At 41.0% G+C, this 25,548-nt stretch overlaps 1 protein-coding gene across 1 annotated transcript in view; it reads right to left on the bottom strand.

Moving 5' to 3' along the window:
* Window positions 1-24,536, bottom strand: part of olfm3a (olfactomedin 3a) — a 32,469-nt gene extending 7,933 nt beyond the window's left edge. The window contains exon 1 of the mRNA XM_080865313.1: window positions 24,306-24,536. Within this exon, the coding sequence (XP_080721439.1) occupies window positions 24,306-24,425 (120 nt within the window). The 5' untranslated portion in view covers window positions 24,426-24,536. The remainder of the gene's footprint in view (window positions 1-24,305) is intronic.
* Between the last annotated feature and the right edge of the window lie 1,012 nt (window positions 24,537-25,548).

Consider the following 25,548-nt stretch of genomic DNA (forward strand, 5'->3'; position numbering starts at 1 on the left):
TGTAATCAAGTGCAGGTAGTTGTAGAATGAAAGGGAATGAGAGAAAGCCTAAAAATATTAAATATTACTTTATAATTTTACAAGAGGTAGTTTAAGAGGCATGTGTCCATTGCTTCATCAACTAAAGCTGCTAAATCAGTCTTTTGCACTTTCTGTGATTTTATGGACCAATATCAGTAATCAGATTTGTGACTTTTATTTTTTGGGGATGTGCAGTTTGTCTGGCCAGTCTGAGCAGGTGTCGCACACCTAAAGCTTGTGTTGGCTACGCTGGTGTGTAGTATAGTAATCCACTCTGAATTTAATAACACCTGAAAATCAAAAAGAAATGCTGTTTAGCTTTGGAATTAATCTTGATACTGGGTTTGGTCACTATTGGTAGCAGTAAGCTAGTAAATAAAACTGCTAAACATTAGTAACTTACATTTAGAGCACACATAGCAACTCTGTTTTTTTGGAAAGGTCAAGAAAGGCCTCTATTCTGCAAGGTTCCTATACACACAGTACAGTATTCAGAGTATTGCTCCTGCGCCTGTGCACACGTCAACATCAATGTGTGGAGAAACTTAAGCCCTTACTAGCCTGCTGTCATGCTTGCCATGATTGGATAAGGCAATTCAAGGATGTCAATTAACCTGTGTTGAGTGCAATACTTTTCACCACATCTGTCAGAATAGCTTCTAACACATCGATTTGTCAGCAATCCCTTCGGTCTTTTCTTGTTTAATCTCTGTGTGGATACATTTTTTGACACTATTCCCCAACTTTTAAGTAAGTTTTTACTGAACTGTTATGTTATCATGTTTAAACTATGGGAATATCTCAGTATAATGCATAATATATGACCAGAATCAAATACTCTTAATAAAGTAACACAACAGATCTAAAAGTCATCTATGAAACTCTGACAGCTTTGAACTGTGTGTAACTTACGTAGCTTCAAGTACCTTTTTTCAATTATTCATAGGACTCGGGGCCATGCACTCTCTAGCTATAGAGATTTAGCTGACTCTCCAGTAAAGCAAACAGACAGAGGAGCCAGAAGATGCATTTGTAATGATATAAATATTTATGTGCTTGTAAACCTTCTCATTCACTGTAATCTGACATCTGAAGAAAAAAAAATGGGAAGAGGAGGGATATGAATAGACAGAAGAGTTGAAGAGGTGGTTATGTAGGTAAACAACATCTGAAAAAGGGAAAGAAAACAGAACATTGCTGACAAAGAAGTACTTTGTACAGTAAGCACAAAATGCTGAGATGAGGAATAAACAGGTAGGCATTCAAAATGTACTGAGGAAAAATGAAAGAAAATTGCAAAAAGTTGCAAAAGCAAAAACATTAAAAAACTAGGGCAGTGCAGTCCATCTCACTGATGCTTAACTATTGATTGCTAAATATTGATTTATTAAAGCTGCCTACTAATGCAAGACAGCACAGCTATAAAGAAGTGTAACAAATCTTTTACAGTAACGTCCAACACGATGTACATATCTAAACCTGGCGAGCTACTGCCGTATCATTAAAATGTTGGGTTTTTTTTGCCTGTCCCGTTTGGTTCTTTTGCCATCAGAATTATTGTCTAAAGGCAAAGAAAGATGCCCAACGGATTTACTTTATTTACTTTACCAAATTGACCATCCCAGCCTGGGATGGTCTATTTGATTTGTTTATTTTATTTATTTTTTATTTTCACTTGCTAGATACGGGACAGACTTGAATGAGGAAAAGAAAGGGGAGAAAGGAAGAGGGGGAAAAACTGCGGAGAAGAGGGACGGGGATAAAGGGCAAAAAACAAAAACCAACAGAATAAGCTGAGAAAAAAAATACATATATCAATCACCTGGATCACCTGTTGAGAAAGAAAAAAGAAAACAAGCAGAATAAAACGAGAGCAATACAATAAACAACATCATGATGATTTATGGGAATATAACAGTAAATACTAAATAATAAACATTATTGTGCAGCACGTAAGATCGACAGTGCACAGTGTGCTTTGAGGAAGGAGCCCAAAAGGGTGTATGTGTGTGTGAGTCCCCGTGTGTACACCTGTGAGCGTGAGCGCGCTTGTATTTAAAAGGTTCCTTCATGTAACGATCTGCTAGAGGGTGTGAGGAGCCACAGCCCCGTCCTCCAGGGCATGAAGCAGGTATGGAGGAGAAACTCCAGACATCCAGAGGCCCCCAGAACTCAAGAGACCAAGGAAGACCAACAGAGGGGCAGCCGCGCCACTGTCCCAGAAAGAGCTGAGGAGAGTCTCAGATGAGGGCTCACTCAGCAGCCGCGGAGCAGAAGCCAGGGGGGGTTGCAGTGACGTGCCCGTGAGCTCCGCCGGCAGCCAGCTGCACCAGAGTGACCGAGCCCCAGGCCGAGAGGCCGAGGACACCCCATCCCCGAAGTGGCCCGAGCAAGCCCCAGGCTCCAGGCCCCGACAAGCAGCCACCAAGGAGTGAGCCTGGACGCCCATCCCCGGACACCAAGAACCACCAACGCACTGATGTCTGAGGGCGTCTGCCACCGGCAGGGGAAGTGGTGGTGGGGGGAGATAGGCCTCCATACCTTGGAGGGCCTGAGATGTCCCCAGAGAGGTGGCGTCTGATACCCAACCTGACATATAGACACAGACATACAGGCACACACAGATACAAACATCCATTCCCACCCTCATGCTCTCATATGCACTTACTCCACACTCAACCAACGTGGAGACAGACATAAAGAGACGCTGTACACACGATCACACTCCCCAAGCGTACTCTACAAACCGGGTCTAGGTACCCTTGCCCCTGGAGGGGGAACTGCACCCAGACCCAGGTGGTGTTACCCTTTTCCCTGCAGTGGGGAGAGGCAGACCGCCCCGACTCCGCAGCAGCAGGGAGGCCCCACACTCCAGATCCCAGTTGGATGGCCAACTCCTCCTCCCAGCCCCCCCGCTCCAGCAGGCCGCAGAGAATGGGGGTGTGTGAAGACTCCAAACCTCCCTCCACCCGCTCATTGTAGTGTTGATGCATGTGTGTTCTAAGGTGCATTTAAAACCCAGGAGCGCATGGAGCTACCTGCCAGAGAGTAGCAGGTAAGCGCATAGCCCCTCCTGATAGGCCTCAACGTCTACGTGTATTTAAAATTGAGAGGTGGGCAACGACACCAGGGGTGCCGTATCATTAATAAGGGACGATGTTTTTAGCTTGTTCAGCACAGTGACATTGTGTTTTACTTGTGCTGCCGTGTAGCCGATGAGGCAAACACTAATTTTCCGATATATTCTTCCTCCAAAACACTAAATACAAGAAGATCTTGCTCCAAGGCTACATGGGGTTTCACAGCTCTGCACACCAAAGCTCAGTCATTTATCATCCTTACAAAACAGCATCCAGCAGCCGAAAGCTCTGCCCGCTCATCCAGCGAGGTATCGCTCTCCTTGCAGGAATCATAGACATGAGCGCAGAATTGCATGAGTGGTCACATGCAGTATTTAACACGCACACAAGACACAGTATGAGAACAACTGTTTCCTGCAGTTGTTCTCATACTTGATCTCCCTATGTGTCTTTGCCAAGGTTTGACTCATGGATTTTTGAAAGGATGATTTACAGCAGTCATCAATATTTCTGGAGTTAGGTTGCCAACAGACACTATTTTGTGCCAGCTTTCAATATGTTTACAGTCGAAACCAGCAAGCAAGCCCAGAGTTTGTTATTTCCCCATGATTTATAACAAACCGGAGTAAAAACCTATGACACATGCTAACATAGGCACAGACGATTTTGTGAAAGCACTCAATTTTTAACAAACCTGTTATAAACATTTATTTTTCTATGTGACTAAGATTGAGGATTTTCAATAATATCTGAGCTTTTAAATAATATGTTTCAATATGAAACTGTCTCTATAGCCTCCTACTCTCTGAGTGACCTCACAAATCCAAAGAAAGTCCTTAATAAATAGCAAATCTCGGTTCATGTCATTTGAAAGAAAGCCCCTTTTGACATTTTATTGTGTCTACTGACAGATTTAGACTGTTTACTACAGCTTCCTGCTTCCTGGGAGATTTGGAAGTTTCTGCACTAAAACACAACATGTAGAAGAGTGTTTCAATGCAGAAAACACATCATGACATAATAACACAGTGAAATGAAAGAACAAACCTTTACTGGACCCATTTAACAACTATGTACCTGTCTCCAAGTCAGATCAGCAATCATCAAAACTCGTAATATTTTAACTTTTATTACAAATGTGTTCATTCAACATAGATGTAAACAATGTTTGCTGGTCTTGATTTACTGACTCAAAGATTACACAACACCTAAGTAATGAATGAATTGTTTTCGTTGCTTTTATTGCCGCCCACAAAATCAGTCTCACTTCTGGTCCTCTTTATTGTTGGACTTGTGTCAGGCTGCCTGAATGAACAGTGAATTTGCCCCTAAACCTTTTATGTCTTAGTGAATTCCAGAGTGACATTTACAGTACTGGATCCGTCATCAGGCCAACAAGCAATAAGCCGATGACAGGAAAAGAATGGAGGCACCCCTCACATAATATGACATGCAATACTGATGTCATTTCACCAGCTTCATGTTGATTGTTTTGTCTGTTGTTTTTATGGTTTATTGACTAGTTTACTGTAACTGCTTGTTTATCACTTATATTGCTACCAATATTTATTTTTGCCCAGCGGTCCTGAACAGCTGCATCTTCTGCTGAAACAAAGCTTGCTGCTCATGCAAGGGGCTGTGAAATTACAATGGTTTGATAATTTCAGCACAAAACATCTCACAATCTCATGGAAGAATGGTGGGATTTCTTAAAATGTAATGTAGATTATGAATCTTAGTTATTACGTTAATGATCCCCTGCCCTTTTCTTACTGTGGGACTGACATTTGTGAGTTTGAGAAAAACAAGGCTTTCAGTAAAGGCTGAACATATGCTGGTCAACAACCTTCTAATATGATTCTTTATATTTATAGTAATTGGTTAATGTATACACAGAAAAAGCAGGTCAGTGTCATCTGCCTAAAATACCTCAGTACAATACACTGTGCTTTACAAAAGCTCAACGCGACCACCAAATTGCAAACAGTAATGATATAAACTAATCATGGTTAATACATCTCAATTTACTTGTCGCTGCTGAGTGAACCAATGTGTGTCCATTATATACAGAACAGTGAGTGAGTAAACAAGGAGATGATTCAACACAAACCTCCAGTCACATCTCACATTAGTGCATACAGTTTGTTCTACACCTCATGGGGAATTCACGAGAAATCACAAAGAGAAAAAAAGTAATTGCCTGTTTGTTGCCTTGCACCACCAGAATCAAGTTTGTATGTTGAAATGCGTAATTGTATTGTCCTTTCATGGTCCAAGGGCTTTGCTGTTGGATTCTTGGTTAATACACTGTATTCGAGTTTTGGGTTTCTGTTTGGTTCTCAGTTGTGGATTTAGTGTTTCAAATAGTTTTAGAATTTTGATTCTTGCTTTAGTTTGTCATTCTAATGATGATTTTTGACTTTAGTGATTCTGAGTCTTAGTTCTTGTGAAATTATTGAGTTCTGATGTTTGTTTGGCTTCTTGTTGTCATTCGAGCCTTGTGAGATCTCCCTATTTGTGTTTCCTCGACCTCGTTTGTGTCTTCTGTGCGACACTGTCTGTTATCACTCTTAGGTTAGCCTCTGGTGTCAGTTATCTTTTGTTTATTTCCTGCTTGATTACTTTATGATTACGAAGGTTACGTTAGACTGGTTTTACGTGCTTCTCTTCTGTTTTGTCTTTATAACGAGTTCCCCATTCATTTTTAGCATTTGTGACTTTTTGCTTGAGTACTAGTTTAATGCTCCCTGTTTTCCTTTAATATTTAGTATTCTCTTGCATTTTGCTTTTGGATACCCTTTAAGGTTAAATGATTCCAAATAATTATGACATATCTTCAATGGTCTTTATAGATTCCCTTTAAAAAGAAACAGATCCCTGGGGCTTATTCTTTTCCTGGCCACTAAAGTAATAAGCTAGCCAAATACACTGGTTCTCATATAGTATTGTGCGTTTCTATCCTACAAAAAGCACTCAATACAACATACTTCATTGCCCCCCATTTATGCAAGCAGTTTTTTCAATGCCCAAGTACTTGCTTCCTAACATTCATACCCTGATACACATAACAGAGAGCAGTAGAAGTTCAGTATTGTGCAAGGATCTAGGATGCAGACTGGAGCAGCCAGGGATTGAACTATCAACCTGTCAAATAGTGAAAGAGCTGCTCTACCTCCTGAGCTGCAGCCATGGAGAGGAACTGATGCATTGGACTTCACCAGCAAGGCTACTCTGGGAGAGTTTCGCCAAAAGATTAGCGGGGTCAGCATCCAGAGGTAGACTGTCAGAGGTAGACTCACCTTAGCACTGGCTTAAACCAGTTTCTGCATGGCCTGCTGTGACAAAGTGGGTGAGAAGACCATTTGTCTACATTCTTAGTTAACATTCTTGTTTTGATTTAACCATATTTCACATGTAATCTGCAATAGGCAAACATCTACTATCCCGGGTTTGTTTATGTTCTGCACTTTTACAGATTATATAATATAACATCTTGGTTTAAATCAATTCATGCAAGTTTGTTAAGTTAACATGTTATTTATTTCAACTGTTAATTTGTATTGTTTGAACTTACCTTTACCTACCTGTCTTCCAGAAGCAAAAGGAGGAAATGTAGTTCTACTTCCTGCTTTATACCTTCTGGGTTCATCTGAGGTCACAGGAAGAGACCAAGGGCAGGAGGGGAAGAATTCTTATAATTTAATAAAGTTGATTTTAAAGGGTTTATAAAGAAATAGATTTAATGTTGTGATATGTATTGATTACACCAGATTTTATGTTGCCAGTCAAGAGGAGTAGTAGAGGATGAATATAATCATGTTCATCTCACCTACCTACTGAATGGAATAGTCCAGAGGAGAAAGTGTTTGATTAAGGGGACTATTTAAGCAGACGAACTCAGGTGTTTCAGGAGAAGGGTTCAGGTCAGTGTAGCTGTGTGCAGTTTGAGCTTAATTTCAGTTCAGTTATGTTTATTTGAATTGAGTTAATTATAGAGTTGAGTTTCTTATTTGTTTCTTTGTAAATATTCTTGGGCCACAGAATGGTGAATAAATCACTTGCTACACTGGACAGCATCAGTCTCCTGCACTTCTTTGACCGCTTAAGTCGAGTCTTACCACATTTGGTGGCAGCAGCAGTGGGATTCCAGGCCAATTAAGGAGTGGAGAAGATGTCTACCCGAGCAAAGAGAGGGCATGTTCCAGAATGTGAAGCAGATGATTTACAAGATGGCAGCGACCAACAAGGGGCAATAAGTGGCCATATTTCTGGACAAGAGAATGTGGCTGAATTGTCCAAACTTTTGCAAACTCTGATGCAACAGCAGGCTGAACGCGATGCTAAACTGGAGCAAGAGCACAAGCGCCAGGATGATAGATGGAGGCAAATCCGGCATCAGTTTGCCCAGCTTCAACAGCAGATGCAGCATGGCAATCTAGAGCATCAGTTACTTGAAGTACAAGCATCTACATCGGCTTCTTCGAGAGCACCTACTCCAGAACCATCTGCCAGCACACAAGAATCAAATAGGCTTGACTTGGAGCCGGCACATCAACGCAGTGAGGCACAGCTTTCAACACTGGTGAGACATTCAGGCTGGAAGGGGCCAAAAATGCAACCTTACAATGAAGGTGAGGACATTGAACATTATTTAATCACCTTTGAAAGAATTGCTCATGCTTGCCAGTGGCCGCGAGATGAGTGGGCTCTTCACCTAGCACCACTGCTAGCTTGTAAAGCACGTTCCGCTTATGTAGCCATGGATATTGATGACCCTATGGACTATGCAAAAGTAAAGTGTGCTGTCTTGCAGAAATATGAAATAAGTGTTGACACCTATCGAATGAGGTTTCGTTCTAGTACCTTTGGAGCAGAGGAAACACCAAGGGAGCTGCAGGTCCGCCTAAAGGAGTTGTACATCAAGTGGATGAATCCTGAAACAAAGACAAAGGATCAAATCGGAGACACCATCATCATGGAACAGTTTCTCAAGGTTTTGAATCCTGATCTTCGGACGTGGGTTAAGGAACGTAACCCAAAGACTTCCAAGGAAGCAGCAGAACTGGCTGAAGCTTTCTTAGCAGCTCGTCGACCATCAAAAGACTTCACACCAGTTAAGTCAAATTCCAATGTGCCATTCAACAAGTTAGGTGGTGGCCCTGACTTGAAAGTTAAGCACACAAGACAGAACTGGTATAACTCAGATCCTGCCAGATCTGAGACAAAAAATAAAACCAATAAAGCATGTCATTTGTGTGGTCAGATAGGTCATCTTAAAGCTCAGTGTACAAAGATGTCTGTTAGTAAAAATTACATGTGTTCTGCTAGACAAACTGAAGTCAGTGAGAATCACAAAAATGAAATTGAATGTCAGCAACGTGAGCCATCAATTGGGGTATTTGTTGAAGACAAACCCTGTGTAGCTCTGTTAGATTCAGGAAGTAATCGCTCTCTGGTTAGACAAGACAGTCTTCCCAGGGATGTGATCTTTTCAGGAGCAACAGTGGATATGTACTGTATTCATGGTGATAAGGTATCATACCCAGTTGCTGAAGTTGCAATTGAAGTAGAAGGCCAGTGTTACACTCTTTCAGTGGGAGTGCTGCAAACGCTGCCTTATCAAGTGGTGTTGGGCCGTGATCTCCCAATACTCACAGAGCTAATAGCCAAGCATCCCTGTCAGACTGAAACCGTTGAAAGTTTGTTAGCGGTCAAAAGCTAAGGAGCTACAGGTTAATGCTTTGGGTTGGGATGAATTACCTTTTGCAAATGAGGATGCCCCATTGGACGAGTCTAGCACTCGTTCTAAACCAAAAAAGAGCAAGAGACAGAGAAGACATGAAAAGGTGAAGGGAACAAGAGTAGCTGAACACATTTTAGATCCTTTAAAGACTGAGTCTCTCCCCAGTGCTAGTCAGGTTGCTAGGCTTCAGAAAGAGGATCTAACACTTAAACCATTGTTCTCTAAATGTGTTCCAGAGTCAACTACAGTTGAGGGAAGGCAGGAAGTGTTTGTGGTTAAGGGAGATTTGTTGCATCGCCGTAGCAAGATTGGTGACCAGTTGGTGATCCCCCAGAGTTTGAGATCTACCATTTTGAAAATGAGTCATTCCATTCCCTGGGCAGGACATTTGGGACAATCTAAAACATTTTCTAGAATGATTCCCAGATTTTACTGGCCCCAACAGTTCAGTGATACGGTACAATACTGTAAAGCTTGCCCACAGTGCCAGTTAACAGCTCCAGGCAGGAAAGCAGATAGAGCTCCGCTTATCAGTATGCCCATCATTGATACACCCTTTTCACGCATTGCCATGGACATTGTTGGCCCACTAGAACAGAGTAAAGCAGGTCATAAGTACATACTTGTAGTTTGTGACTATGCCACAAAATGTCCTGAAGCCTTCCCCCTGAAGAAAATAAAGGCTCGTCAGATTGTTAACTGCCTGATTCAGTTGTTTTCCAGAGTAGGTATCCCAAAAGAAATCATCACAGATCAGGGGACCAATTTCACTTCTAAGATGCTTAAAGAAGTATATAGTTTGTTAGGGATCCAGGGTGTCAAGACCAGTCCTTATCACCCACAGACTGATGGCCTTGTGGAGCGATTTAACAAGACGTTAAAATCAATGCTCAGGAAATTTGTGAATGAAACAGGGTCAGATTGGGACCAATGGCTCCCATTTTTGTTATTTGCCTACCGAGAGGTTCCACAAAGTTCTACTGGGTTTTCACCATTCCAGCTACTTTATGGGCATCCTGTCAGAGGTCCAATGGATGTTCTGAAAGAAGCTTGGGAGGGTTCGATGTCAGAGCAGAGGTTTAGTGAACTCTCACATGTCCTCAAAATGAGAGACAAGCTAGAACATTTCCAAGAACTTGCTAATAACAATCTGGCCCATGCTCAACAGCGGCAAAAACAAAGATATGATAAAGTGTCAAGAAGAAGAGTCTTCCGTGAGGGACAGAAAGTTCTTCTACTTTTGCCAACTTCTGAGAGCAGTCTTCTTGCAAAGTGGCAGGGGCCATATGAAATCACAAAGAAGACAGGCCCAGTCACATATGAGCTTCATTTACCAAACCGTCGAAAGAATCATCAAGTGTTCCACGTCAATCTTTTGAAAGAGTGGACTGACCAGCCACAGGACTCAACATCCATGTGGGCATGTACAGTTGTGGATGAGGAAGAGCCTCAGGAGCAGTACTTCCCTTCTTCAGCTGTCAAAACTGTGTTTCCAGATTTAAACCATTTGCCTTTGGAAAGACGTCAGGAGGTGCAATCACTTATGACCAAAGAACTCTTCAGTCTAAAGCCAGGTCGTACACACCTCATTGAACACAAAATCACTTTGCATTCTCCAGCCAATTAGAGATACCACTTGCCGTATCCCAGCTAAGCTATTGCCTGAGTTGAAAAGTGAGCTGGAGGAGATGCTGGCTGCAGGAATCATTGAGCCATCGCACAGTGAGTGGTGTAGCCCTGTTGTGCTTGTACCAAAGAAAGATGATCCCAAGCTTAGATTTTGTGTAAACTTTTCCAAGTTAAATTCTGTGTCTGCTTTTGATCCTTATCCAATGCCGAGGGTTGATGAACTAATTGATCGTTTGGGAAATGCTAAATTTCTGACTACCCTTGACCTCTGTAAAGGTTATTGGCAGGTTCCCTTGACAGATTCATCTAAGGACTTAACAACATTCAGAGTGCCGAGTGGACTGTTTAGATTCACAGTGATGCCCTTTGGTTTGCATGGAGCACCAGCTACATTCCAAAGGTTGGTGGATCGAGTGTTGAAGGGTGCAGAACAATATGCAGCTGCCTACATTGATGACATTGTTGTTTATAGTGGTACATGGGAAGATCATCTGAAACATCTTGCTGATGTGTTTCGACGTATCGCAAATGCTGGACTTGTCATAAATGCCAAGGAATGTCACATCGCCAAGCCCGAGGTGCAGTACCTGGGTTATGTAATAGGGGGTGGAGGCATTCGCCCTCAGGTTGGAAAAGTGGATGCAGTTGCTGCAGAACTCTTGCCAAACACAAAGAAAAGGTTGAGATCATTTTTGGGATTAGTAGGTTGGTATCGTCGACTAATTCCAAATTTTTCCTCAAGAGCAGCTTTATTGACTGACATGACAAGAAAATCTAGTCCTACAAGGATCAGGTGGACGAAAGATGCTGAGGATGCATTTAATGATTTGAAAGACTGTTTGTGTCAGAAACCTGTTTTGCAGTGTCCAGATTTTAACCTTCCATTCACAGTACAAACAGATGCCTCTGAGGTGGGTCTGGGAGCTGTTTTACTGCAAGGAGAGGAAGGGCAGCAGTTGCCTGTCCAGTACATCAGTCGAAAACTTTTTCCAAGGGAAATGAGGTATTCGACCATTGAAAAGGAGGCATTGGCGATTAAATGGGCTCTAGACACCTTGCGATATTATCTTGTTGGGAAAGAGTTTGTTCTTGAGACTGATCATCGTGCTTTGCAATGGATTCATAATATGAAAGACACTAATGCCAGGATAACAAGATGGTATTTATCTCTCCAGCCTTTTCGTTTCCAGGTCCAGTATAGACCTGGACATAAGAATGTCATTGCTGATTTCCTGTCCCGTGACTCAGAGGAGTAACGGTCTTAAGGGGGGGGGGGGGAGTGTGACAAAGTGGGTGAGAAGACCATTTGTCTACATTCTTAGTTAACATTCTTGTTTTGATTTAACCATATTTCACATGTAATCTGCAATAGGCAAACATCTACTATCCCGGGTTTGTTTATGTTCTGCACTTTTACAGATTATATAATATAACATCTTGGTTTAAATCAATTCATGCAAGTTTGTTAAGTTAACATGTTATTTATTTCAACTGTTAATTTGTATTGTTTGAACTTACCTTTACCTACCTGTCTTCCAGAAGCAAAAGGAGGAAATGTAGTTCTACTTCCTGCTTTATACCTTCTGGGTTCATCTGAGGTCACAGGAAGAGACCAAGGGCAGGAGGGGAAGAATTCTTATAATTTAATAAAGTTGATTTTAAAGGGTTTATAAAGAAATAGATTTAATGTTGTGATATGTATTGATTACACCAGAGTTTATGTTGCCAGTCAAGAGGAGTAGTAGAGGATGAATATAATCATGTTCATCTCACCTACCTACTGAATGGAATAGTCCAGAGGAGAAAGTGTTTGATTAAGGGGACTATTTAAGCAGACGAACTCAGGTGTTTCAGGAGAAGGGTTCAGGTCAGTGTAGCTGTGTGCAGTTTGACCTTAATTTCCGTTGATTTAAGTTCAGTTATGTTTATTTGAATTGAGTTAATTATAGAGTTGAGTTTCTTATTTGTTTCTTTGTAAATATTCTTGGGCCACAGAATGGTGAATAAATCACTTGCTACACTGGACAGCATCAGTCTCCTGCACTTCTTTGACCGCTTAAGTCGAGTCTTACCACACCTGCCAAGGAAGAACACCCCTTGGAATCAGAAATTCCCTTTAAATAGAGAGCCGGTCCACACTTTTCCCTAACCCTCTAACCTTAACCCCTGTATATGGGTAACTGACAGATCCACACACCTCCCTGTTGGACTTTATTGATTGCATTCCCCATATCCTCTTCTCAATTTAGCCTTCAGTGTAGATAGTCCTGTCTTACTTGAAGTATTTTCTGCATTGTCTGTGAATGTTTCTGTCTTGCTCCCTTTGTGCTGTAAATATATCAAGTCATGGATGAACAAGTGCCATATGGGAAACTGGGACTGTTGTGGTTGGACCAATAAACTTAAAAAGAGATCAAATAATTTTGAGCAAAACTGATTCCATCTTAACAGAGTTCATCTTGAGTTTAGTTGGTATAACCATGAATAGTGTAATCATACATTCTGCCAGCTTCACACCTAACTGAACCTCCACCTTGGCTACTACTCATTTGCCTTTAACTGTTTCTTCATTAACCTTTTTAATTCAAAAGATTTGGGAGACTTAGCTAGAGTCATTAGATTTCAATCACTTCCATTAATGATTGCATTTCTGTCCTGATCCGGTCTCTGCCCTCTTGCACTTTTCTTTTGCATTTAAAATTTTTTTCCCCTTGTGAGTTGTGATCAGTTTATCCGGATAAATTTGCACGTTGAATTCTGGACTTTTTTTTTTCTTTGCAAGCATTTCTATAAAGTCACAGCAGGTATAACTTGATAGAGGATACTGTAGCTCTTTTTCAAGTGCACCCTTGTGTGCAAAACTAGCTGGGCTCTAGCAGCGGAATGATTTTGTTCAGTGCTGAGTAGATCTGTATTAGCCGCTGCCAAGATTCACAGCAAGTCTATATACCATAGCTGACTGTCTGCACTAAATGAACCCCCCTTCCCCCTGCTGTGTATCGCTTTGGTCTCTTGATATAATTTCTTTAGCCATTTTCATGATGGCTTATTCTATTTGCTACGCTCTAGCAGTATGAGTCTGTGAGCAACCCCTCAGAGGAATAAACCAGGTGAGATGCTGGGGCTGAAAAAATTAAAAGCTTGTCATTGACAGCAGCAGAAATCAATGCGTTATAAATACAGATTAATAGCAAGGTAACTGACTCCCTCAACAGTATCAGTCAGAGCTGCAGAAAAGCCACAAATAGTCTAATTCTGATAAGCTGTCATCACTTGTTTGTCACAGTACTGTAAAATATGGAGTTATGACTATATGAGGTTCATTCTCAGATGGTAATGTCTGAAGTGGCACTTCCATCTCCACAGTGTGAAGTCTTGACAGAAGAAGGTGACAGACTGGAAATCCCTTCACTGTCACACACCTTAACTTTACTAGTTGTCACTACAGCTCGTCTTTGTCCATTATGTTGTCGAACATTTGAATTCCACGAAGTTACGGCAAACATACATGTTTGAAAAGTTTCCCATATTCTTTGCATTTCCTGTCTTTAAACTCAGATTAAAGCTGGCATTGTGTGACATTAAAAGACCCGTAAATATGTATAGAAACAAATCTAGCTGCCAGTGATACCGGCAAAGCTAAATCTCATATCACAATAAGGCTGCCGTTCTGCCTGCGACAAGACAGAGACCTAAACAGATGCTATCTCTCCAGTCATCTATCAGCCTGTCCAAACAAAAAGCCACCAGGGTATTGGAGGCAAGTGGAGTGGAATGCGCATGTCGGTGCTGTAACTGATGATCATACGGCTTAAATGACTTAACATTTTAACTCTAATGGCACGGGAAGATGAACTTGCATGTGCAGTCTGTAAGCAGTCTAATGCAGACATCCAAAACAGCGCTGACAAATGGTGACGCCCCAAAACACAGGAGAAAGAGCAGCAATAATCCTAAAACCAAAAAAGGGTTTCGGAAAGATAGTGACAAAGAGATGCCGCATACTGTGGAGTAAAAAAGGGAGGAAAAGAAGACGCAGCAAAAAGCAAAAGCCATCTTTTCTCTCAGATGTGACTATAGTGAAAGGCAGCGAGATTATTTTTTCTAGAGGCGTGCTACCTTCTTGCCTTTTCTGACCCCAGTGAAGAGACGATTGAATAGATAATTTTGCAGGCGCTCTGCACATTTTGCCCTAGACAGTCTCTGAATGAACCACAGCATTATCTTGTTCACACGCCTGTGCTTCTTCTCCGGGGGGGTACTTCGATGAGTCTTCTTACTGAATATGATGACATGTCAGTCATAGGCACCACGGAGGATGATAATGAAACGGTCATCAAACATTATCAGTGAAGTAAGGCCAGTGGACAGCTTCAGGCCACTGTGAATGGCACATGCATACACAAGCAGAATACTAAGGAGATCTCCCATGTAAATTTATTTTGGGATACGCTGAGAAAAGCATGCGGATGCTGGGTGCCAAGACTAGAATCTTTGTTCTTTCGGTCTTTGTCAGGAGTGTCCACATTCAGCTGATTCATAAGAGCTAAAGCTATGGAGCCTTTTTGAAATGCCACTCACATCCAGTCTCAGGACCCAACGAGGATTATTTTAAAGTTAATGTGTAGTAAATCTTGTAAAGCAGTCTGCCACAAAAAGAATCTCCATTTAATTGATGTTCAAATCAAATCTGTGTCATTAGCAATTACATGTCTTGGCAGCTTCTAAGGGTAAAAATGAGAGCATGCTCATTAGTATTACATAAGAAGGTTGAATCTTTGAAAAAGGACACTGCTGCCATATTAATGTCACAGAATCTGTAGATGGTCACATTTTACGAATTCTTGCTCTTTAGTACCCTTTGAATTCTCGCCTCCTAATTATGCTCTACGGTGGTGGTGGTGTCAGTAGGATGGGTAGGATGCTGAAGCTACAACGCAGATTCTTCTAGTACAAATTTAGACCTGGGTGCTGTGCAGCCCCTAGACCACATCTGGTCTTCTGATTCTCCATAACCAGTCGGTGTGTAGTCAGGAAAATTAGGATTAAAATGTAAATAATCCCAATCCCAATCACAATATGGTTATGTTGCTTTTATTTTGAAGGTGAGAGCTCGCCATACTGTGCTTTAGAAATTTATATGATTTCAAATCATTTTGAAATATATTTAAAACGTACAAAAAAGTGAATTCACTGAACTACGTTTTCATACCAACATTTGAGCAGCCACACTGGATTCCTGTAAAAAGTCAGAAATTAATCAAGCTTAATATTCAACCACTAACCCAAATGGTTCTGATCAGGAATGCAAGCAAATAACTGTAATTTTGCATATTTATCAAAACAATAACATGCTTTACTATTTTTTTCTGCTTTTTTTGTAAAACACACCACCAAACAAAAATGTCACAAAAAGCATACTGATAAACCACGTGCACCAGGCATAGCGGAATTGGCTCGGTTTGTCCCCAGTGTACCTTTTTTGCTTTCTGCTGACCACTACTCAAGCTCGGGCCTTCATCTGGGTCGGAATTTTCTTCCAGGTCATCCAGGTCATATTGACTAATTTTTCTTCTCAAATATTTATCTATTGCTATAATGTATTTTCTCACTCACAGGATGACAATTATGTAATATCGTCTTCTTCTTCTTCTTCTTCTGTTTTAGTGGCAGTTGGCATCCCCTTGAATTAGAGCAGGTAGTTGTACTGCCCTCTAGTGGTAGAGAATGTAATTGTTCTCCCGCTACCCACACTGGTCGCTTAGAGTACTAACCGCTGGAACCAGACAATCTTCATCGGCACACCTGATCATTTCTTATGGCACACCTATGTGATAGTGGTTGAGAAACACTGGCCTAAGTACTCACTCAAAGAAGCAAGAGGTAACGCTGTGTGATTGTGTGTTTAAGGATTTTACAATCTGGATCTCCATTACAAGACTAAAGACAGAGAAGCAGAATAAGTTGACCAATAATGTAGAGCAAAAATAGAGATCTGAATCTTTGCTAGCAAAACTGTAAAAGCAGCAAGCACTATTTTTTTTTTTTTTACCAAGCTTTGCACTGCAGGGATGTAGCGGTCAATTTATCAAAGAGTATTTGGTGGACTCTGATGTGCTAATAGAAAAAAAAGAAGAATTTCTAATGTATTTGCCTCTCCAGGCAAAGCGTAACAAGGTGGTCCAAGGAGCTTTAGCTGAAAATGTTGTCTTTTTCTTCTCGTCTCTGGATGAAAGCTGTGATGTAGTGTCCATTACACAACCCAGTTACTCATCTTCGTACATAGGAGAATAAAACATTTGATTTTAGGAAGAGCTAGCAGCAGTGTGATCAGTGAAAGAGAATAGGACAGGGAGTAATTTGTTCAACTGCATGCATGGACAGGCTTGGGCTGAAATGGGACAAACTAGTAGGTTTTACAACTGCTGGGTGTCTGAATCTGACTGGAAAATGTAGGACTTTTGAAGCAGATACAATAGAAGATAAAAGGACTGAAGTGAACCCTGAAATTGGTATTGTTTAATTCTATTATACACCAGGATGTGTCGTGCATGTCGCTGATGTTAACAAATTAACTTAATCAGGGCAAGAGAATCACAAATACTTTGTTGCACTACGAGATTGAACATGGTGACATAGGCCACCACATATCTGTCAGGTAGCTCAGGATGGGCAAAGTACTAAAAAGAGCATAGGACCTCAGTTTTGTGAGAAAGAAATTATGGATTTCCAGAGCTCTCAGATGCAGAATGGAAGGCAGATATTGTTCAGACAATGAACTTTTCAGTCCCAAAAAAGACTGTATTTTACTCAGTAACAAAGGAAAGGGAACTGAAAAACAGCAGATGAAGTAATTAAACTACAAGAACTATAGCAATAGCACACTGGATAAAGTTAAAAGTCTTCAAAATTTTGAACATTTTGCTTAGTTCATATTTTTATTTGCTTATTGTAACATCTACTCTCACCAGTAACTGTTTATAAAGAGATAAAATTAACATTGAGCAGAACTGAGTTCAGCTTATTGATGCAGCCCATCATAACACTCCCAGTTTCTCATGTGACCCCTTGGGAAGAGAAATGTCCGCCTCTGGTCCAAATCCTGATGTAAAAGCAAGAGAGCACGAAGTCTAAAAACTGCCTTTACCCACAAAAACCATCATATTAGTATGTTCAGTGCATTTCAGGCGGTTCTTTGAAGTTGTGTTGCAATTTATTTGCTCTAACTACTTTCCTTAAACTGAACTCCAACATTTCTACTTCAGTTAATGAGTTCCTTAAAATGTCTCTTAACAACTTTTTGGGAATATGCTTATACTAGTTGGCTCCAATAAAGCAGCATATATAGATATGGACAGTACTGCCAGTGTATAGCAGTATGTAGCTTGGTAAATACTTTTTAAACTCTTTAAGGTTGTCTGAGGCCACTGCCAATGAAGGAATTGGTGAGATTCTCTCTTATGAAAGCTGGGTGTGTGTGCTGACGAGTGGAAGAAGAAAGAAATGATTTTGAAGAAAAAAAGCAATACCTGATGGTTAAACTTCAGACTTTGGACTTGTACTGATCTATTTTGTACACAATTAATTCAAATGACTCTTTGCTTAACCTTAACCCTAAACAATCTTTGTCCTATTATAGCGTAACCTGTTAAACTCTGTATTTTGTTGCATGTTAAAAATGAGTACACTGAACTGTACTAAGATCAGTCACTGATATTGAAGAGTTTCTGGAATTATATTATAAGAGCAAGCATGTAACACTGATTGTGTGCCTGTCTGCTGTAATGCGCTCTACAACATCTGTTATCAGTTACATGCACAACATTGGTTGCAGACTATAACAAACATGCTGAATCAGGCTTGGAATTTAACTTCATCTGGTAAAATACAGAGAGACGGTCTCCGATAAAATCATTCCCACCTCCACTGAAGCCACCAAAGCTGTTGGCAAGGTTATCTACAAGCTGAATGTTAACTGACTGATATGAATTCCCATGTATCTTTTCCCAAAGGGTCTGTCATCAACCACACTATCTGGAAAAGCCCGCTAAGTACAGCAACATTAAGAATGCTGCTGAGGCTGCTGCTGAGGAACCCATGAAAGGAATCCTCTGATACACAGAAGACAAGGTGGCACCTAGAGGCTTCAACGGTGACCCTCACTTCTCCATCTTTGATGCTGGAGCTGGAACTGCACTCAAACCACCACAGCAACTACAGAAACCTGCTGTGTGACCCATTCGTGCATAAGGAGTCATCATTCTGGATTCTAGATGTTACAGCATCTGCACCAAGAGCAAACTCGTATACCTGATGAATGGGGAAATACCTTTTAAACGATTGTTATCTTTTCTGTTCAGTACTAAAGAATGTACAGATTCATTGTTGTAATGTTACTGATCTTGCAGCTCTTTTGCACTTTGAACAAAAGGCTGTAAGGTAGTTTACATCTCTACCTAAAAAGCAAAAGGTCCCCAGTTGGATTCCAACATTAGCACCCGTTCAAGTTCAAGTTCCAAAAATATAAAGACCAATTTCACGGCACATTTATTCCTCCTGCTCCAGTGCCTATGTACTGGGCAAAACGCTTGTGAACAAGTGTATTAAATAAACACTGACAGTAAAGCACATGAGTGGCTTTATAATGATGCACATTTGAGGTCCATGAAAGTTTCAGCTGTGTTGTAGCAGGCAACAGTCATATGAAAACATATTAAGCCAAATAAAGCCCTGACTCAAAAGCTAGTAGAACCCTGTTAAACGTAACAGCAAAAACTAAAAGTGATTGTTGTGACTGTTTTTTTTTTTTACAGCATTGCTTGAGTGCTTGAGTCTGGCTTCCTCCCACAGTCCAAAGACATGCAATTAGTGGGGTTAGGTTAATTGATCAACCTAAATTGCCCATAGGTGTGAAAGTGGAAGTGAATGTGAGAGCGAATGGTTGTCTGTCTCTGTGTGTTGGCCCTGCGACAGACTGGCGACCTGTCCAGGGTGTACCCCGCCTCTCGCCCTATGACAGCTGGGATAGGCTCCAGCATCCTCTGCGATCCTGAAAAGGATAAGCGGAAGCGAATGGATGGATGCTTGAGTTCATTGAGGTTTAAGGGCTTTTGTTTGCACATAGCTCTCTCGAGGTCCCACCATAGCATTTCAGTTTGGTTGAGGTTTGGACTTTGACTGGGTCATTGCAACACTTTGATTCTTCTCTTTTTCAGCCATGCTGTTGGATTTTTGCTGCTGTGCTTGGGATCACTGTCTTCCTCCAAGACCCACTCTAGATCACGCCTTAACTGTCACAGATGGCCTCACAGTTGGCTGTAGCATTGGTATTCTGGTATACAGAGGAGTTCAAGGCTTAGTCACCGACTGCAATATGCCCAGATTCTCATCAAATCATTACCCCTCCACCACGGTGCTTGACAGCTGGTATGAGGTGGTGCACATTAAAACATCTCCACTTTGCTCTTTTCTGCCCAAGGATGTTGTTCCAAATGTCTTTTGAAATATCTTGTGGTTTGTTCAGAGGCAACCTTTCAAACCTGCTCTTTCAAAAATGTTCTTTTTGGAGACATGCCTATCTCTACTAAGAACAATCCTATTATTGGCCCATTTTAGAAACACATCTGGTAAACACCGCTTAGAAAGAAATTCATGCATTCTGATGCATGTTTACTTTGACTCTAATGACTATTTAAATTATTGACATCAGTCTAAAAACTCAACTCTGCTCCAGTTTGTCAGCATCTAAGTAAGACATCAGGAATTATTGTCTTTATCTGGCTCTAAATACCTCTGAAAGTATAAGATCCATTTTTCCAGGCTAAAAAGGTCTTCCAGTCCTCTCATGTTAAGCCTTTCAGCTCTTATCCAGTAATATGCAGCTGATATACAGACCGCTTGGGCTGTAATTATAGTAATCAAAAGGGGAACAGGGAGAGGGCTGTAACTATGCCCCTGGTAGTTTCAACATCATGTTTCAACTCCTGTAATTATGCTTAGACTTATTATTAACTAAGCTGCAGTCACTCAGATGAGAGGGGAAAAAAACTACAAGTAAAATAAAACGAGGAAATGTCACTTCAAGAGTTATAATCATCACCTATATAAAAAAAGATGGAAACTTTAAGCGATTGATAATTGCCCACATAACTGCAATCTCTTGGTAAGTATCTGTTTTTGAGTGAATATGATGGCCAGTCGCCAGAAAAGGGAGAAGCAAAGGTGCAAAAGTAAAAACTTCTTCAGGGCTTGTTTGTGGGTGTCTATAGTTGTCTGTATTTAGACACCGTGCTGCTAAACAAAAGGATGAATTCAACCGCTACAAACACAAGGTCAACTGAATTCTTCCGTCAGCCTGCCACATACTTCTCAACAGACAGGTACAAAACTTTTTTTTTTTTTTTAAAAAACTGACAGAAAAGTCATTACAACCTCTCAGTGACTCAAAAGGTCTAACATCTCTTAGTCCAAAAAGTGCCTCATATTTATCCTGCTGTTTGCACAAACTGTCCCCATCCATCATCGGTGACTTGCTTTCTTTATTTCCAGTCCAAGAGCCCTGACAACCTCCTTCCTGCTTCCATCATGAAACAAGCAGCATCAGACTAATGACTTTGCGTGCCGACTTGTGGCTAACAGTTTGGTTGGTTTATGTTGACACATAGTTAGAAGATGTCATTTTTAATTTAGCTCCTGGTGAAAATAGTCATGTGAAGTGTAAAACCTCCATTGTTTAACCACTGTGTGGATATGAGTAGGTGTGTGCCTATGGCACCTCTCATCTTTTGATATGGCATCTGTGCTCAACAAATTTCCCGGAGTGTATCATCCATATAAATGCTAATCCAAGCTGAAAAACTGATTTCAAACAAGCAAGAGACAACATCAGTTCCTGACAGATAGCCTCCTTCAGCCCCGCAAAACAATAGCTACATAAATGCCTTTCTGTGTTTAAGATGATTAATGATCAGTGTTGGATCAGTCACAGTATGCTCTCCCATGCACCCATGATCATTTTTCATTTCATATTATTCATATGTGATCAAAACCTGATTAAGTGACCTGAAACATTTCAGCCAAAACTGAGGCTGAAAACAGCATCTCTGTAAACTGACAAACCTGGCATTTATATTAATAAAAGGGACTATTTGGACTCTGTGTGTGTGTGTGTGTGTGTGTGTGTGTGTGTGTGTGTGTGTGTGTGTGTGTGTGTGTGTGTGTGTGTGTGTGTGTGTGTTCCTGCAGGTTGTGTACTCCTGCCTGCCACCTACTCACAATGGCTACCAGAGAGGGCAAGTGCCTACACAAAGCTCCATCCCACTGGTGTTGTAACAAAATCCCCAGAAAAATTCACATTATTCACACCAGTTATGTTTTGTGCAGTCGTGCACATCATTTGTCATTTATATCCAAAGAAGAATTAATTATTCTAAGGAAACTGACAGGGATTTGCTGTTTTTGTCTCACCAAGAAAAAACTTTCCACAGGAAACAGCATTGCCCCTTTTGTCGCAAAAGACATGTCAGTCATTGATTACTTTAAGCCTCGCCATGAAAAAAAAAGCCTATCGTGTTAAGCACTCGCTAAAACATGTTAACACGTAACACCTTACATAAAAGCACTGTGTGATTATTTATAGACAAAATTGCTGCTATTAGCTTGGACTATGAGGAAAGATATGGGTGTTGAATTTGAAGTGGGCAGTTTAATTTTTGGCATCAGGACTGATGTCAGACTCTTCAGGTCAATTACGTCTCTCGTTCTTCTTCAATCGATACGTCCTCTGGGTGCAGACTATCACGTGTAATCATAAAACACAAATCCCAGTCATCATTTTGATCATAATGAGAGTAACACTGTGCCGTTAGCAGCCACTGTGTAATTACCCGGCTGGCACAGACCATAAGGGAAAACTACACTATGCAAATATTTCATTTTCTCACAAAAGCTCTTTAGGGATCCATTGTCTACACTGCAGAGGTAATATCTGCCAAACCAGATTGTGCCACTCCGCAACAAAGGAAAATTCATACCATTAGCCTTAGTTCTAGCCTCTTTGTCCAAGGTCTGGTTTGTAAAAGGTTATTTTCAAGTTGCCCAACTGAACATTTGAGGGGTAATGAAGGCAGAATGAACAAATAAACTTAAATGCCAAGAAGTAACAGCTGCCACCACTTACTACACTGAAGAAAGCATTATGTATAAGGTCTGAAAACATGTGAGTGACAGCTTAATAATTTCCAGCTTAGTGTAATACCATAAAAGGTTTCCCTTTCCAGATCATTTTTAAACACTGAAGCTGAAAGGCCTTTGGGGCCATGCAAGCAATTTGCATGCAGCTCTTGATCAAACACAATATCTCCTCAATGGCAACGGTGTATTCATCGATTTAATCACAAAGAGATAAAAGATAGAGAGCGAACTGAATGATAGTCAGAGGAAACCACAACTGCCTTTGCAGAAAAAACATCTAAAATATAGAGAGAATACCAACGAGCAGATTTACAGAGTTCACTAGTGATGAAATAATGAAAACATATGCAGTATATAGCAGGGATGAGCTAATCAACTGACTAACTTATAAAGTATACAGATAAAAGTTAGAGATGAAGAACAGAGGAATCATGAAATCATGTGAAGGAGAAAAAGGAGGCAGTATTTTGAGGACGTATATGCAGGAGACACTGTCATCTTGATGACATAAAGAATGAACTCATTAAAAAAACTGCCACCTATTCATTTTCTGTCTGTGCGCTAATTGATTAATCACCTAATTGTTCCAAGACTAGTAAAGGATCAAGGAACTCACCCCTATGAATAAAGCATAGAGTGTTCTTATTGCGCTTTTGGAAACTGCATACAAATGTTGGATGAAGTCGATTTTCTGGTTTTCCAGTTGGGAAGAACCACAGTTTCAGCACCACAGAGTGGACAGCTCCACAGAAAACCTTGAGCTCGATAAACTGAGCTTCAGACTTGAATTTTTGAGCAAAAAAACTACACTTGAAATTCTACTTTCCTCCAATTTTCTGAAGGTTAAACGCAAAGACAAACCAACAAATCCTGACAGAAACAGCGTCACTGACAAAAGAGCGAGACGCTCCTTTGTGGAGGATTTTGCTGCTGAAGTATTCACCATATAGGGCACGGATGGTGGCTTAGGGCTGAAGCTTCACATCTATTAGACAGGAAACAGCCCATAGCTTACGGTGAAATGCTGTGCACCTTCTCTCACAACTGCATTACAACCTGTTCAGCTTTCAAACGAAATGACATCCACAAGTGGCCAAGATGGGTGACGAACCAAAATGTATTATTCACAAAAGAATGATTTCCTTTTATTTTCATAAAGAAATTGAACAAATTAACTACGTGGCCGTTTTTTGGCTTATTGGGAAAACAGACCCAGGTGAATTTAAAAAAAGAAAGAAAAGAACGCACGGTGTATTTGGTAATAAGCCATACGCATTTTCTACTAACTAGCACTGCATTTAGAAAAAATGTGGGACGGCTTCAGTTTACATTTTAGAGAATGGCTCCAGGCATTATATTTATTCAAAGTTTTCATGGAAATAAGGGCAGCTATGCGCACCAAATCCAAACCGACGTGCTGTACTTCCTGCACATTCGTGAACCTCATTAAATCCCGTTAAAGCACTGCGACTTTAGAGTGAAGTTGGGCATACCATCGTAGAACAAACTGTGGCATCTATCAGTGCGAGGGTTACTGTGGAGAAACTACAGGTTGTGCATCCTCACCCCTTAGCAGGCTAGTGCGCGGAAAACGACATCCTCGCTCTGTAACGGAACAAGTGTCAAAAAATCAAACTCACCATAGAGGGATACAATCCGAAGATGGTGAGGGAAAGGACCGGGTACAGGACGCTCAACAGGACCCGCATGCTGACGGGCTCCGGCCAGCCACTTTTCTCCAAGATACAGTCCTTTATCATGGAGCTCCTGTCCTTTTGTTCACCTCACGCGTTTTTCTTTCTTTTTTTTATTGCTGTGGAACCGCAGAGAGAGCGCTCCGACCGCGGCACTGCAACCACGCGTTCAGCGACATCACACACAGCGCTCCGACTGAGGGCAGTGCCGAGGAAAAAAAAGTTTTGAGACAGGGGGAAATATTCAAATATTTCAGTTCCAGCAAGCTGCAGGGGAGGCGCTCCAACCATGTGACTGCACTTCTATCTATCTGCCTGTGCTGAATGCCTTGTGAAAAGCGACCACATTTTTCATTTACACAACCTTCACGCAGATAATGTCTTAAATGGCTAATGAGGCCATTGTGGGACAGGGGGCTTCAGGTGTGACATCATTATCCGAATGCTGAAGAGGTAATGGTTTATCAGTTTAGTAATGATGGGGGAATGATTGTTCAGTAGGAAATATATATGGAAATGCAGTTGTGGTGCACAGCGCACTTGTTGAAAGGAAAAACGCGAAATTAAATAAAAATAAAAAGCTGAGGAAAGCAGTGCAGATGCACGACTGAACTGATGAGACAGAGAGAGAAGCTTTAACAGTAAATGGAGAAATCTGTCCATGTTGAATATCTAAATATTTCAGATACAGTGCACTGAATCTGTACACATGTGGTTCAGCTAGAAATCTATGGATATAGTGGATGGAGGATTATGAGTGAAAAAGAAAGTTTTTACTGGACTCCGTGAAGTCCTGTGAGAATCTAAGTACACCCCATGATTTAGAATCACTCATAGCAACAACAGCTTTAAGTAATCATTGTCTATATCATCATTGTGGGGGAATTTTGGTCCACTGTTCTTTACAACATTATTGAGCATTGGGACATTGCAGCACCTCAGTTCTCCTTTGCAGCCATTTTTGTGTAGATACTGTGCTTGGAATCATTTTCCTGTAGCATGACCCAATTTGGGCTAAGCTTTAGCTGTTGGACAGATGGCTTCACATTTGACACTAGAATACTTTGACATAAAAAGAAGTTTCTGGTCAACTCAATGGCTGCAGAGTACCTGGGTCCTGCAGCTGCAAAAACACACCCAAATGATCAACCCTTTACCTGGTGTGTGGCACTTGGTGCTGGGTGTTTGT

This window comes from Rhamphochromis sp. 'chilingali' (assembly GCF_963969265.1).
Source record: "Rhamphochromis sp. 'chilingali' genome assembly, chromosome: 18".
Classification (NCBI taxonomy): Eukaryota; Metazoa; Chordata; class Actinopteri; order Cichliformes; family Cichlidae; genus Rhamphochromis; species Rhamphochromis sp. 'chilingali'.